At 43.0% G+C, this 16,810-nt stretch overlaps 1 protein-coding gene across 7 annotated transcripts in view; it reads right to left on the reverse strand.

The window, feature by feature from the left end:
* Positions 1-684: 684 nt before the first annotated feature.
* HTR2C (5-hydroxytryptamine receptor 2C) overlaps positions 685-16,810 on the reverse strand; it is a 263,086-nt gene continuing 246,960 nt past the window's right edge. For 5 of the 7 annotated variants that reach the window (XM_042039841.1, XM_042039840.1, XM_042039842.1 and 2 more), the window contains 2 exons: positions 12,813-13,013; positions 685-1,952 (listed from right to left, as the gene is read on the reverse strand). In XM_042039841.1, coding sequence (XP_041895775.1) covers positions 1,120-1,952; positions 12,813-13,013 — 1,034 coding nt within the window. In that variant the 3' untranslated portion in view covers positions 685-1,119. Of the gene's footprint in view, positions 1,953-12,812; positions 13,014-15,986; positions 16,113-16,810 lie in introns of those variants that run through there. The other 2 variants (XM_042039846.1, XM_042039845.1) reach the window with 2 other exon arrangements.

Below are 16,810 nucleotides of genomic sequence, written 5' to 3' on the forward strand. Positions count from 1 at the left end.
GAGAGAGAGGAGAGAGAGGAGAGAGAGGAGAGAGAGGAGAGAGAGGAGAGAGAGGAGAGAGGAGAGAGGAGAGAGGAGAGAGGAGAGAGGAGAGGAGAGGAGAGGAGAGGAGAGGAGAGAAGAGAGAAGAGAGAAGAGAGAAGAGAAGAGAGAAGAGAGAAGATGAGATTTGGGCTCTTCCAAAGCTAGAGTGCTCTTCTTCAGGTAGGCCAAAGCCCCTGATCCTCCAGCAATCTATGAGGGCAGTGCTGGCCACACTGAGCACACAGCCTGCTCCATCCCAGAGCTGATGGTTATCTGCAAGACTAAAAGAGGGCTTTTAATGAATCTCAGGCTTTCCATTTATTGAATGTTTGAAATAGGTAACTGGGGATCACTCTGTTTCTCACAGCTCTTCTCCAAGTCTGAAAGTGATCCCAGTTAGGACTGCAAAACCACACCAGAACTGCATTCCCTACCTTCCTCAGGGGAGCCAGAGCCTCCTGAGGAACAGAAAGAAAACAGCAGGATTGGAGAGGGAGCCAGAGTCTAACAATGGTCCCTTGAAGTGCAAGATTGACCCAGTATGGCAGAAGCCACTACACATAACAGGACATGTCTGGCCAGGTGCCTGCACAGCCACTACGCTGTTGTGACGTCTCTCTGCCAAGTTTCTGTAAAGTCTTTACACGGCACAAATAGGGGTGAGGATTTAAAGTATATATTTACTGTCAACTTGAAAAAGAAAGTTATACTGACCAAGTCTAATAGCATGTATTTGATATATAACTATTAACGTGCCATTCTGGACTCCAGCAAATTCCACCTGAGATAAATATTCAGCATTTTTGTTCATGCACTGGAAGAAGAATTCAAACATTTTGTCCATGACATATGCAAAGTAACTAATAGTTCTGATCTAGTATTAACAGTAAATATAGAACCTTAAACTTCACTGCAGTATATTAATATATATTATTTTAAGTACTGGACTGGAAAGACAACTCTTTTTTCTCTTTAAAAAAAAGAAAGCTTTGTTCAGAATGCAGTATTTACATTGTCCTTTGACCGACACTTACATTTTTACACAATATATTTTGGCTACAGATACACCGTAGCAAAGGTCTGTGAGAGTCACCTTTACACACAGCTCACTCTTTCACTTACAACATTACAGCTGTTTATAGAGAGCTCTGAAGTTCCTGGTTGCATCTCAAGGCCCTCCTCAGCCTCATCTAGTTCCATGCTATTGAATTCATTGCCATTTCGATAACTAGTTAAAGTCAGGTCTTTCCCATATAAAGCTGTTGAAGCAACATTCAGACACTGATTCTGCCGCAGTGCTGATTTTTTACTGGGCTTGTACTGGCAGCGGATGTAGTTGGAAAAAGCCCTGCGGTAGGTTTTGTTGAAGAGGGTGTACACCAGGGGATTCACCCCGGAGCACACGTACCCCACCCAAACAAACACGTCAAGGAGTTCACTCAAGAGGTCCTTGTCGCAGGCTTCCTTGCAAAGGACAGACATGACATTAGTGATGAAGAACGGGCACCACATGATGAGGAACAAAAAGAAGACGATGCCCAGGACCTTGGAGGCTCTTCGCTCGTTGTTGATGGACTGCATCGTTCCCTTCCGGAAAAGCACTGCCTCCTTATTCACAGGGGAGTTCAAGTGGGATGCCCCCTCGTGATTGTGAAGCATTGAAATGTTCTCTGTGTTGTTTTCCTTCTTGAGGCAGTTCACGCTGCTCCTCCTCTGCTTGGGCACCTCTCCACACATGAACACTGTGGCCTGTCTCTGCAGCACCTGGACAGTCAGGCAATATGTGATCACCATGATGATGAGAGGGATGAAGAAAGCCATGAAGGATCCAATGAGGACGAAGTTCTCATCGTTAAGGACGCAGGTCCCATTTACAAACACCCTGGAGTCATCCTGCAAACCAATGACTGGAATAGGCATAGATATCCCTAGGAAAATGAAACCAAAAAGGAGACTGTTACCTGGACAGACGGGGCTCCAAAGAGGCAGCAGAGATGATGCAGGTCCTGCATGCATTCAGCCCACTGCCTAAAGCTGTTTGGAAGAGAAGTTACAGCTTCCAGCTGAAAGGGAAAACATTCAACACTCCTGGGAGCACAGCTCCAGGGTACGACACTCTCCACCAGGAACAGGGGCAGCTTTACTGTGCTCAACAGCTGACTCACTGAATACAGCCTAACTCCTGTTTTTCTAGCATTAACTGGAATTTGTGGGTGCAGAAAAGGCAGTCACCACTCTGCTGTGTTCCAGCTGACCACTCCATACCTGCCAGTTTGGGAGGGTTTTGAAATCACTGACATAGGGTAGAAAGGAGCAAATTTTAAAGAGAAAAAATTTCAAAATATGAAAGAATTACAGCTATGAAGATTTAAAAGCACGATTCTTACAGTAATTAAAACAATCCTGATAGAAAAATGGCCCCTTTTGTCATGGCATCACAGACACATGGAGGCAAAGTTCTGGATCTCAGGGCCCTTGTGGGCAATCTCAGTGCGAACAGACTGTTCTCTGCAAGACATCACTCAAATATTTTTCACATGTACTGAGATCCAAACTTCATCCCTTGATCTGTGAAGCTCAGTCCCACATCAGGACAGACACAAAACCTTCCAAAAGCAACAACATATTTTGGAATACCACAACCTGTGTACAGGAGAACACAGAAAACACATGGTGGGCCAGATCTAGTTACAGCATCATGGGTTCATCTAGTCTTTGGCAAGTATCAGAAGTTTAGAGCCACAAGCTTCAAAATGGGCACAAAATGGGGCAGCTGTAAGCACTATATCTTAGAAAATTCCGAAGCAAGAATTTGCATCCAGACCTGGTATTTAAAATAACCTTTGAGAGATTTATCTTCATGATCAATCTTACAAATCCTTGATCTCATTTCTAACTCCACAATACTCAGTGGCATTCAGTTCCTCAGCCTATCTGTCATCTGAACAAAGTGTTTATTGCTCATTTAAATTTGCTGCCTGATAACTTCCTTTGACTGCCCTCAGTTCCTGTACTGTGAGAAACAGTGAATAATCACTATCTGGTCACCTTTTCCACCTTCCTAGAGATTCTATAGACCTGTTATCATCTTTCCTGTCTGACATCTCTTTTGGAGCTGAAGAATGCCACTCTATTCACTCTCCTCATGTCAAACTCATTCTATGCCTTTGATTATCTTCCTTCATTTCTTTTCAAGTTCCTTTCTACCCTTTTAAAGAAACAAAAAAAAACCCTGCACATCCAAGCAGTTAGAGAGCAACAGAATGAATTCTGTGCTCCCCTCTGGGCAGCTGGCTGTCACGGAGCACCACTTCTCAGACACATCTGTGGCTGCCCATGCCCTCCTTGAGCTCTTCCACCCGAGAAATAACCAATACTGAGGCCGCTGTTGTGCCTGGATTGCTTTTTTTGGAGTTGCTGTGAACACCACTGATCTAATCCTGTGGGACTCTGAACTTCTAAACAGGAAAAATAACATGCTAAAGAGATTAACCAGGGCATTTTTCCCACTCCAGCTAAGTGTTTTCCAGGATTCTGGAAAATTCATCTGCAATTTGTCATTACCAGAAAATTACCATTTGGCAGTAATCAAGTGACGGAATTTCTTCTGAAAATTAATGATTATAAATGTCTTCTGTGATTGTAGCATGTGTTTTCCTAGCTCAAGTACTAGGTCCAGGGTTTGTTTTTCTTTCCCTCTACATGCCAATGCTCATCAGTTTGCCCTTGGCAAGGCAGCTGACTCCTTTTTGATATGTTACTTGTTATCTTGCTTGTGTCAATTCCCTGCAACTGCAATAACCTTCATCCCATAAATCCATCATTAAAGACATCATCCTAATGCCTTGGCTCCATCAAACCACAGACATATGGGAAATGGTGGAAGTTAGACTGAGCACTCTTTACATGAAGAAGAAATCTGAATTAAGTCAATGGCATTACAATGGGACTACATTTGCATGTATAATTTTATGCTTTAGTGCCCTCTCTAACACCTACCCTTTGAAAAAAACTCCAAAATGAATGAAGTTTATGAAGTTATGAACATCATTTAAGTTGGTGTTACTGCTTTAGCCAAGGGAAATGAGATGAGGTTTCGGGATATCTTTACACATAAACTGACATTTGTGTGACACACATAAAGCACATTTGGGAAGAATAACCTGGTTCTGGGATATGATGGATATACAAATCAAGAGCATTGATGGCAGCCTACAACTCTGCATGAGCATGAGATAGCTCAGCATTAATGTCAGAGAATGAGGGGGTAGCTGCTGTAATGGCAAAGTGTCCCTCACCTCTCACATAACAAAGTGAGATTTCAGACTGAGAATGCACAGAAGAAAGAGAGCACTAAGTCTTTATTTGCACTTTCTTCCAGTCTGGGAAAATCCCATCATTAACAGCAGTAGGAAGAAAGATGCCCTCAGAGAAGCTGCCAACACACTTTGATTCAGCTGTCAGCTGGATTCAGCACTGCTGAAGGGGCGGCACTATCCTCATCTCAAATGCCTTCTCTCACCTCACACCTCTCCTTTGAAACTCATTCTTTAATATATGATTTATCACCAATCCACTGCAAAATTGAGTCTGAAAGGGAACTAATTCTGTACATACCTTAACCAACAGGGACTAACTCACAGTGAGAAGTGAGGAAGGTCTCGGACACCTCAGAGAGGCTTTGTTCATGGGGGATTACTGCAAAATCGCTGCTGTCACAATCCCAAATGCACTAATACCTGCTTGCAGACACAGCTCACAGCTGGCCCTTGTTTTAGCAGGGGTATCTTGATCACCCCTAAGCATTCCCAAGGCTCCTGGACATGGATGAACGTGGATGCCTGCCTGACTCGAGTTCTGCTGTTTGAACAAGCACAGAGAAGGCATTCAGCTCCACTTGACTCCAGCAATCCACAGCACTAACCATGCAGTTTCAACTGTCCATAATTTAAGAACTGAGGTCACTTGGTGAGAGAATACCAGACTCCCTACACCAGTGCAAGGAGAGTGAGTTTCAAATTAGCCAAGAGGCTCTGAAGCCGACTGCTGTCCACAGCCTTTCTTCAGTGCAGCTCTCTGAGCCCCTGTGCAGAGCATTTCATGAGTTTCTCCCTGACACTCCTCATCAACAAACATCAGGCTGACTTAGTGAGCTGAAGTCTCCAGCCTCAGAGGCATTTTCCAGCTGTGTCAAACAACCCTTTCTAACTAAGGTGGCAGCAAATTCCCCAAAAGAGGCAGCACCGCTCCAAAAACTTGCAAGGCTGAAGTGTTGCAAGCTTACTGCATATCACAGTGCTCTTCAGAGCAAATTTGGTCCTCTTGTTTGAAGGCTGAGCAGTGTCTGGGGCAGCTGGTTTTGCCCCAGCAAGAAGAGACAACCAGTTAGTAAGTCATGAACCAGGTTGAGTGAGTACACTCAACACTGGGAGCTTTGGGCACCCTTCTGCCAGGCAGCAGCTTGAGCAGGACATCCCTTCACACCACAGCAGAGAAGGTGAATGTAATTTTTTTTTCTCCTTTACCCTCCTTTGGCTTCTGTTTGACAGAGCAGCAGGAAGTCACACAGAGAGTGATCCTTTGGATCACAAATCCAATTACAAGTGTTGTCCTAACTGCTGCTTGTCAGCTTTAAAGATGTCCTTAAGCCAGTGGAAATGTTCACCAAATGCGGCTGAGGATACAGAGTAACAGATGCTCTTCACAGATTCTAAATTAATAAAACAAAACCCAAATGACTGCATATACAGATTTACAAAATATTTACTAGAGAAAAAGCTGGCTAAAAAGTCCAAATTGACATTCACAAATATTTAGACTTAAATGTAAAACAATATAGTTTTTGTGTTTAATACCTTGTTTTCTTCAGTGAAAGCCCATGAAACTGATAGAGATTACAGAGATTACTGAATATCTGTGTCTTTGATGGTTAATTCCACTAAAAAAGGGAGTAATTTCCACCCTTCTACGAGAAAATATTTTCTCCAAGGACAACCACCTAACTCAAGAAAACAGAGGCCTGCATATGGGTTTATTCTGTTTTTCCATGTGTGGAATTCTCAGGGCTGAATACAAAAAGGGTCACATTTTGCTGCAGGTACATGAGCTTGGGAAGGCCAGGGTCCACCTTTCCGGGTGTCAGCACTGAATTCAAAGTCTTCTGTGTCCATGGCAGGAGCTCTGCTGATGCAGGTGGCTTTGGACTCCACTGTCACCCTCCTGACATTTACAGACAATTGAAAAGGAAAAAGCAAAGAGAAAGCTGTGTGCCAAACAAGACTGTGGCTGCCACAAATGCAACACTGTAAAAATGAGAACACTGCTGAACACTACATGTTCAAATCCATATCTTTAACCTCATATTTAAACAAATATAAGCAAAAATAAACCTCACATTTAAACTAAAACAGATCTGTTTGGTTTCTTAACTGAAATGTCTCACAAAGTGCCTGCACATTTCTCTAACTCAGACAGCAAGAAGCAAACCCCAACAGCCAGCAGCCCCCTGATTTGCAGTGTGCAAGAAAAGGCACTGGGTTCAGAAACCAAAGCTCTTCAGAGGAAAATTGAAGAATGTTGGCTTCTGAAGTGTTCAAAATCACTAAAATTCCATATTGTCCCCATATTTCAGCAGACTACCTGCAGTGCCTTTCCTGTACTGATATTGTAATAATGCCCCTTCAGGGCTGGATTAGGTCTAGTTTTATCTAACCATTCCAATAAAATAACTGTGCCAGCCTTGTATTGGTTTAAAGTTGAAGCTAAAAGGGGGATGAACTTTGAAGGGTCTCTCTGCCCACAACAAGCACAACTGCAAATAGATGAAAGTCATTACTGACTGCCTGAATGAGCTGCTGACCTTTACTCAAACCTTGGGAGAACACTGAGAAACCTGAGCCCAGATGGAAAACCACCAAACAACAGTATAAGGCAGAAGAAATAAATTATTTTCCCACCTGCCTTTCTATTTGCTAAGTTACTTCTTTTGGTGTGCATTTGAAGGAGGGTGATGGGGCTCCTGCTCACACAGCTGCTGCTACCAGGGCTGGGCTTCCCCAAGCAATCAAACAGTGATGGTTGGACTGATGCTCAGCAGCAGAACCTCAGACACAAGATATCAGCACCTCCCTTGCTTGTGGGAACAGATCTGGTGTGATGGTCAGGCTATTTCTGTGCAAAATTCTTCACAGACTGTCACCATCTGCTGCTGTCCCAGGCAAAACCTTTCACTGACATCTAATGAAAACATCCAACCAATCCAAGCACCCTGAAATCACCTGAAATCCCAAGGTAGTTTCCTTGCTACGAATTCAGCTTGTTATCAGTTAATATGGTCTTCCTCACCTTGATAATTCTTGCTACTGTGCTAGGGAGATCAATGACACTCTTGGGAATCATGGTACAAACAATAAAAATGTCTTTAGACAAAATAACTTCGTAGATGGCTCAAACAAGTGGGAAACAGGCAGATGACACCTTAGTGTTTTGCTGTAGGTCATAAAGCAAGTGTTTCTGTCTTATCCATGAGCAGAAGGCAGGTCTGAGAAAGTTTTATGAGCAGAAGCCAGCTCTACTGCTCCACCAGAGCAAAGTTAATGCCAACTCAGCCCAGCTTGCAATGCTAATGCCACCTCTGCATTCTGGTGAGGCAAAAGTTATCAGGACCACCACCACAGCACCTCTACCTACAGGCCAGTCAAGTATGACCCCCATGCTTACAAGAGGAGAATTTTAGTCAAATATACACTGTCAGATATTCAGTGTCAAATATAAAAAGGCAAAATAATGTTTAAAATACATTAATACAATTTTCTCCCAAATCTGGAGAGATATTGAGTTCCCTTAGGCTTTACTGGTATGCAACCATTTTTCTCAGCAATATATGTTGTTATTGTCCTTCTACCAAAGCAGTGCTCATAGTCAGGAATCTGTATATTTTTCCAGGACAGGAGGGTGCCTGTCTAACCTTTGCTTCACCAGTAACAGTTGTCTTAGTACTGCTTCTTCATCTCCAATGATGAGCCACAGAGCCAGCCTGCTTGGTGGGAAAGGTTTGAGAAAAATCCCAGCAGCACATTTTGACCTTGCACATGCTGTCTTCTTCATTAGCAGTGTTTTTGCCCTTTTTTCCCATGAAATATGTCCAAAGGCTTATGTGCTAACCTGAAGCATGCAAAGAAATTCCTGGGGTTTTGATCTTATCCCAAAGCATGATCTCTCAGGAGCAACTACAGCCCAGCACAGAGCTAAGGGTGCAAGGAGCAAACACATCCCACCAGCACATGAGTCATGGAAATGCCTTGCTGAGGAAGTCCCTGATCCCATAGACACACTGATGGGCAGAAATGCAAACCAGAACCCTAAATGCGCTCCGAAACTGTGACCTGAGGGAGGCTGTGAGAGCTATTCTAGGCCTCCTTTGTCTCCATGCCCAACCTGCCCTCAGCATATCCCCCTGCCCTAGGAGACCACAATTCCTTTTATATCAGTGGTGCCACTCCAGGCACATTCGTCAGACTGAGGATTATCTCCAGTGGGAGAGGGGAAGGTTTAGCTGGTACCTGGAGGCTCTTGAAGGACATCATTAGAACAGCTTGCAAGCATGAGGCTGCTCAGCCCCTTTGAGAGACAAATACTCAGGGCAGAAACAAAAAGCTGTTAGATGTAAGTTCAGCTAATCTGAGATGAGTGTTTACTGATCCTTGAAGCACACATTTATACCTTTCATACTCTTTCATACTTCTATGAATAGATCTCCTCAGTAAAACAATGAAGTACTATGAAAGTTAAATGGGGATTTAAATTTCATTTTCAAACCTGAATGGTTTATCGTATACACGAACCTCAGGTACGTACCTGAAATCAAAAATCATAATATCATTAGTGACTCAGAGTAAGAATGAAAATGTTTTCAAACACACACACACAATTTGTGGAATCTGCCTATGGCACTGACACACAGCAAAATTTAAAGGATGGCCTTATCTCAGTCACTTACGAACTAAATTGAATTTACACTGCTTCTGAGGATGTAAAACTGTGAGCTGGAAAATTGGTAGCATGTGTAATTTCAGCACTCTATAGCAAATGACCAAACCTTGAACATTCTGGGAAGCAGAGGAAAAGCCCTTCCAGGCACATATTTGTGTCACAAGGAACTTCAGAATTAAAACCTTTCAGCTATTTTCATATCAGAAGCGATGTGTGTGTACTTCCACATCAATGAAGTGCTTTCATTCAGATTTTCAAAGGGATACTTTGTTTATTTTAATATTACCCTTTCTCCTGTATGACAAAGTGTGCACCCAGGGTTTGACTGGTTCCTCATCACTGCTGCTGAGCACTGCATGGAGACCTCCACTTGTTGCCAGAGTGGCCCAAGGCCACCTTCCTCAGAGCAGGATAGAGGGAGTCTGCTGAGATGGTCAAGTCCACATGTTGGTTGTGAAAACTTCGATACTACACGAAATCTGAAATCTTGAAACAATACCAAGATTCTGCCAGCAGGCTCACACCTAAATTTGATTTTCATTTTCAATTCTGAGGATATTTCTGTTGCCTGCATTTCTATTTCCAGCTTCAGCACAGTTCTATCTAGTACAAAACTCATTTTTACAAGCCCAGCCCTTGACAGCAGCCACTTCTTCTCTAACTGAAGACAAAATTCTTGCTCAAGTTACGTTTGCTAAAGCACAGGACAAGTGGCTGTAATGTACTTTAACCTGGAACAACGAAGACTTTGGAAAAGATCCACTCAAAATGAAATTGTCAAGAGACAGGAGGACTCTGTTATGCTCTCCTACTTTAAAACCTAATCATATGTTTAGGCTTGTGCAACTTGACAAATTTGTAGCTCAATGAGCAAAGAACCTCTTTTATATTTTGCTGTCGGCATTAAGCTTTCAGAAAAAAATTGCATGCAAAAGCCACTGAATTAAGATAAATTACATGCTTTTTACTTCTTATTTTGAACTCTGATTCAGAAACTGAACTCAGGATTCTTTGCATGGAATGCATTTAAAAGTCTCTTCATCTGAAGCAGGACTTAGGAAGTGCAAACTGACCAGCCTGCACTTAAGTGCTGCTTTGAATTTGATACCTAATCACAAACAGAAATGCACAAACTCCTTCATGATACTGAACACCGAAGTGAGGATGGATTCACTTAACCTATTTCATCCTCTTGAAATTAGCACAGGATTTCACCAGGCCTTTCCAAGTGACAGGTAGTTAAGGGCCAGAAAACAGCAACAATACACTTTGAGTGAGTTCTCTTTCATTCCATGCTCAGTTTATTCCCGTGTCTGCCACACTTCTAAATTCATTTATGAACTACCAATAATTGTGCTAAAATAAGCTAGATACATACCAAGAGCACTTTTCTTTCTCCATTTAGTGCAACCTTCTGGAGAAAGCCTGAGCAAATGGGTACACCCTATTATATGCACTGGGGAGCGTGGAAATCCAACAGCATTTCAGTGCCCTAAAAAAGCTCTGTGGGGAGAACTGATTCTGCCTGTATCTTCAAAAAAAAGGGATGCAAGTAAAGACTCTCCTGGGCCAGCTGTATCAGCATCAGAGGGAATGAACAGAATACAAACAAAGCCCAGCTGTGCTGTACACCCTCCCAGCTATGATCCTGACACAGGAGGGCACACAGGTACAGCTGCACCTCGTGTCCCTTCCAGCCTGGGAAGGGAAATGCTGCCCAGAACAGTCCCCCAAAGCTCCGTGCACTGCAGACATTCCACAGAGCAACTGCTCACAGCTCCTTCCTAAAGACTTTAGGATGCTGGGGAACAGCTGCAACATCCGTTGCCTTATGGAGGGCTGACAAACCATTGCCTTGTGCAAAATAAAAGTGCCTTTCCATCTCCTTTCCAAGCTATGTCTTTTAAGCTTCATTATTTCACCTGTTTCATATCCTATCATAAACACAGAGTGGTCAAACCTCTCCTGAGAAAGCTGGGTAGGGGTGAGGTGTTGGTTTGCACTGTCCAGCAGCACAAAGTCACCTCACCTGTTCTGGCTCAGGTACCTTTGTCCTTGGGGCACAGCAGAGGTCACAATGTGCCTATTTTCCATTGTCATGAGCCCAATGCCCACCAAGTAGCTCCACGAAGAGACAGGCCTGTGTCCTAACATCTGTTTGGTCAGGCACCAGATTTTCTCCCCAGTCTGCTGAATCAGTGAACCGTGCATGAAGTACTTACTTTACCCCTTGGACCCAGAGTCCAAACCACAGCTTGATCCTCAAGGCACTAGTGCAGGCAGCCACCTTCAGCACTAGCCAAAATTTCTAAGGATATGTCTGCAATATCTAAGGCAGCACAGGCAGAAATCTGCAAGTTACCTCCAAAAATGGAAGCAGAACAGTCTTATTGCCCAAGTTTTGAAATGTGATTTTTACATCTCTGCTGGGGAGGTGTCTATCAGTTTCTCCCTCTGCTTTACAGTGCAACGTGGAGCACAAATTCTGTGCTGATTCTGAGGTGCCTGTGCAAATGGAGCCCACGTGGACTTGTTCTCATGTGACTGCTTACATACTGAATTCAGCAGCTCTCTTTACCATGCCAAATAGAGAGCACAGAGAATTTAAAATAATAATAATAATTTTTTAAAATCTTAAATGAATTGATTAAACCCAACACAATTTCACTGGTATTACCTGGGGGAAATGTAGCAGGCCTGTGACACATGAAAAAAAAATGTTTCTAGTAGATATTTTTGTTATATTTGTGAGGAAAGAAGGTATAGTTCCCCTAATTTTTTTTCATAGCCTTTTTCCAAGGCAAACTTCTTCAAAATCAGTCCCTGTAGCACCCAGACATCCAGAATCATATTCCACTTCTAAAGCAGGCAAAAACTCAGGCGAAATTCACATACCTGGAAAATGCTTTTCCTTGCAGTACATCACTGAAAGCAAAACTGCTTTATAAAATAGAAATTAAATGTTAAGTCTCTGTAAGACTGCATTTTAATCAAGCATGAAAGGCAATACAGCAGATGGAAGTGGTCATACGATTCTGCCCTTGCCTCGAATGTCTCTTTTCTAAAGCACATTGAAAGAATTCCAGAAAAAACCCTGTTTTTCTTCACATAATTCTCAGTATTACAGAGTCATCTTGCTATCATTTTGTGCTTTCTTCCTTATTTTACTGCTGCTTTATTTATTGTGTTTTATCAAAGCAATACAGACGTGTCTTCTGTTATGCCTACTCCTCGTTCACTAACGCTTCTAAACTTGCTAGCTCAGTACTAGCAGCAATCCAGCTGTGGCAGAGAGCAGTGCAGGCCATAAAGCCTGTGCAGGAGCAGTAAATACCTCACTTATAGCCTGTCTTCAACTCTGTGCTGGTCCACTTAAACCATTAGCAGGACTTGAGAGGGTTTAACTGCAGGCACCGCAGTGCAGCCGTGTGCTTTGTGCTGGCCGGGTTCTCCTGCCCGAGCCTTTGCTAATGCTGTTTCCTGCTTTGTTTACACAGCAGTTTTAGGGCACTATTTGTCTGTGTTACTGTTGTTATTGGCTTATTGATACGGACACAGCAGCAGTGCTTCAGCGTGGAGAGTGGTGATGCTCTGAAAAATGACTGCTCACTCTGGTCTCCGACCAGCTGCAAGGAAAGGCTTCCATTTCCCAGTGGTCAGTTATTCCATTCCGACATGCAGGCCAGCTAAATTAATTTGAGTATCCTCTTAAAAAAGAAAAAAAAACCCTACATGAAAATTGGAGTAACACTATTATTCATTCAGACACAGTCAAGAGCGTGAGCCACGTTGCTTACCTATGGATATGGTCCAAACTGCAGCAATTTTCATAATGGCCTTGGTGCGGGAATTGAAGCGGCTGTGCTCAATGGGATTGCGAATTGCTACGTACCGATCAAGAGAGATGGCACAGAGGTGCATAATAGATGCAGTTGAAAAGAGCACATCTAGGGAAATCCATATAGGGCACAACTGTTTAGGCAAAGGCCAAGCATAATCTGAAACATAGAGAGAAAAGAAATGAAAGGAAAAAAAGGAAAGGAAATAATTTGGGAAGCTAGGCCATCATTTCTGAGAAACCATTGGGATATTTTAGCTCTGTGACACCAGTAAGGGGCATGTGCGTGAGGAGTGGACAAGAAACCTCTCATGGGACTTCTCTGCAGGCAGTTCCTGGCTCTGGACACTCCGTAAACCCATAGCCATTTCCCACACATCTGGTTTCTGTGACCAGTGGCTAAAGGGCAGTGACCACTTCAGCTCTGTTCCCCACTCTTAACCTTTCTTCCATATCTTTACAAAATCAAATACTACATTCCTTTATAACTTGCTCATCACATTGTTTTCACAGATTGCAAAGCACTTTGTGGCATTAACTTCAGTCAGATCCTTTCTAAAACCCCCTTGATATGTCTGTCTGCTGAGGAGAAAGGTAGCAGACAGTTTTTCTGCACAGTCTAACACATAGCTAAATGGCACTACTTCACCTTTTCTCCCCAGGCAGTGTGTGTGATATCAAAGGGATACTTTTCTCCTTACAGAGAAGCTGGGATTGAGTGGCTGAAATTCAAAAACTGTTTTGAAGGTAGACAGAGTAGTGTTATTCTTTACAGAATCTATGTTAGCAAACAGAACAGACTCGATAGCCACATCTGACAGCAGCTGGCACACAGCTCATTTGGGTGCCTGCACTTATTAAACTGTTTACTCAGTGCTGAAGTACAGCTTGAGAATAAAAGTGACCCAGAAAGATCCTCAAGTGCCACTGATATTTAAATCAAAGCTCAGAGAAAATTGATCTGTGAATGACACCCCCATGTCAGTGTCCAGCATGGATTGTGCGTGATCAATAACACATCCTGTCAAGCTCTGGGCTTCTTATTGAAACAAATCAAGAGTATCTATAGCAGCTGAAAACATGAGAGACTTCATAATAGTTGAATAATGAGATATTCTTGTGTCTTCATTCAGAACGTGGATATCTAAAGCAATCTTGACGTTTAACCCAAGGATCAGAATCACCAGTCTGCAGAATCAATGTTATATTAAGAATAGTGCAGCTCCATCCTACTGATCTCAAATGGAAAGGATGAAACATTAGTCTCAGAAATCATAGTTTGAAACAAATTACCCAGCCAAGAGAGACCCAGGATACCTTCATGCAGAAACCTGAGATTAACTGAACCAGAGTAAATTATTATGAAATGTCCCAGAGAAGCCCAGGAACCTTTCACAACGAGCACAGCAGAACAAGATGGACACATTAGTTCATTTTACCAGTGGGAAACACGCAGATGAAGCGCTAAGTACTCACCAAACCCACACAGCCAGACCTCAGCTCTGGGGAGATAAGCCACTCATTTCAGTGAGTTTGCACCACGTCTATTAAATGGACTGTAAGTGGACTGAAATCCACAGCAGCAAGCATTTAAGAGGTCCCTGTCAAAGGGAACTAAGTAAAGCACTTTGTGGCTGGTGCATCTTTAAAAGGCACCTCTGTTGTACAAATGAATAGAGCTTGATTAAGTATGACTCAGCCCCTTTATAACACTACAATCAAATTCTCTGCCTCCTGCTCACCTTCACACTTTGCAATAGCTGAGGACATCATTGGCATCAATCTGCAATTGAGCTCAGAGCTGCAGCTAAGCACACCTTGGATTTGCCAGGTGTTTAATGATGCCTCAGTGAATGCTCTGGGGAAGAACAAGTCAGAAATCCTACAAGCGGTTGCCGTGCTTCCTGTACAGCCCCAGGCTTTCTCTGCCAACCCACACTAAAACACATTCAGCACACTTTATCCCTCCCTACTTCTCCTCTGAGTTGCCAGAGCCAGCTTTGTGCTGCAGGCTGAGATGAACCATGAGCACAAAGGCCCTGAGTGTGCCCTGATGGAGCAAGCAGTCCCTGGGAGCTTGTGCAGCGTGATCATGACTCTGCAGACAGCCTCTGCAGAGGGGAACAGTGACATTGATGGCTACTCCCCACATCAGGCAGATGGCCAGGAAACCTCCAGTGTCTCCAGAAAAAGACACTCGGCCTCCAGGCTTCCTGTGCGTGGGAGCGACTCCAGTCTGATCCACGGTGCTGCAGTGGGTACAGTCTGATGCCTGACATTTGCTAGACCTGGAAGAGGTTTCTACAGCAACCACCTTTTCAGCATTATTGAATGAAGAATAGCCTCTCTTACTTCTTCCTTCAAGCTATCCAAACACTTCCAGTGACTGATTCCCCCCTGGAACAACTTCTGCTATTGATGTGAACTAGCACAGCTTCGCAACCAAGAAGCTATCAGCAGCAAAAGCGGTGTGAGGAGAGGAGACATCACCTGCTGTCAGCCCTGGCCCTGCAGGAGCCACAGCCACCAACAGATCCAAGCCATGCTGCTCAGAACTACTGCCCAGGCAACCGCCAGGATGTTTTTGAAGATAAAGGTGAGATGAGAGTTCTCCTAAAGCCAAATCCTGTTAGTCTTTACTGTCCCAGGGCACTCCACTACACTTCTAGCTGAACAGCCAGTTGTACGAGTAGATATTTTACTTTCTCAGGAAGTTTCCTAAAATGATCTGCAATAACAAAATGTCACCCTGGAAATCTGTAGAGTGGCAGCTTGTAACACATCACTGTAGCTCGATAGGAAGGGCATAATATATATTCTATCTCAAAATGTAATTATTTTTAAGTAAGCATGGTGCGTGCCTTTGAAAAACACCTACACAGCCTACAAAGCCAGTAATTTGTAAAAAAAGAAAAACAGCTTTATTCTAATTCTGTTTTGAATAAATGTATAGAAACATAGGAAATGTGCCCTGTGACTGTGCCAAGATGCAATCAAGGATTTAAAAAAAATCTGTTAACGATGTTATACCTTTAAAACAATTTTATCCTCAGAAACACTCTAATTACAGAGGATAACATTTCTCTAATTTGTTCTTTTTTCTCTTATTTCATTTACAAAGAATAGCAATTACCCTATATTTAGAAGAGCAGATGACTGAGTGAAATGAATTCTTGGACCCCAGCACCTCTAAGATGTAGTAATTGCATTTCCAGTGGAAAACATTCATCTCAGTCCAAATCTGGCTTCAAGAATGAAACAGTGCTAAACACCTGCGGAACCAAAAAACCAAATTCTTTGTAAGAAACTCTGATTTTTGTACCTTGAATTAATCTGAGCCCTTAAAATCATATATTTAATGCATTGGCTGGTAGACCAGATAGGAGAGTGCTGAAGGGAATTAGATGAATGCAGCAGATCAGAACAAAAGTTGGTATTTCTTTACCCAGCATGTAATCAAACCACAGATTTTTGTGCCTCCAGATATTTTGTGGGTGGTAGATGTTTACAATGGCCAAATTCACGGAGAAAAGAGTATAGAAGACTATTGCAGTGATATTACTTTGAGATCAGTGTTAGCTTCTGGCTCTGGTCAGAATAAAACTATTGCGTAAAAAACCCAGGAAGGAAACTTCTCCAGAATATTGCTTCAGCCTCCAGTGCTGAATAGCATCTCATGGAATCTGTGGTTGATGTGGTTCCTCCGAGGACACATGGGACAAACACTCATATTTAACCAGGGGTCATGATCCCCAGGTGGGATTTCATCTCCTTCCCTGGGGTGAAAAAGCAAACCACAGTTGCTCTGTGTCCCTGAACAGCTGAGATGAGCAAAAACCGTTGGCAGAAAAATAAAGAAACTCAAAAGCATTTTGGCAAAGCGACAGACCATCTCTGTGTGTAGTTAATTTGCTGTCAGATAAGAGTTCCTTACATTTCTTGTGTTTTCCATCAAGA

The sequence above is a fragment of the Corvus kubaryi genome, unplaced genomic scaffold, assembly GCF_017639235.1.
Source record: "Corvus kubaryi isolate FWS band 111438036 unplaced genomic scaffold, C.kubaryi_AGA036_p1.0 37395, whole genome shotgun sequence".
NCBI classification, from domain to species: domain Eukaryota; kingdom Metazoa; phylum Chordata; class Aves; order Passeriformes; family Corvidae; genus Corvus; species Corvus kubaryi.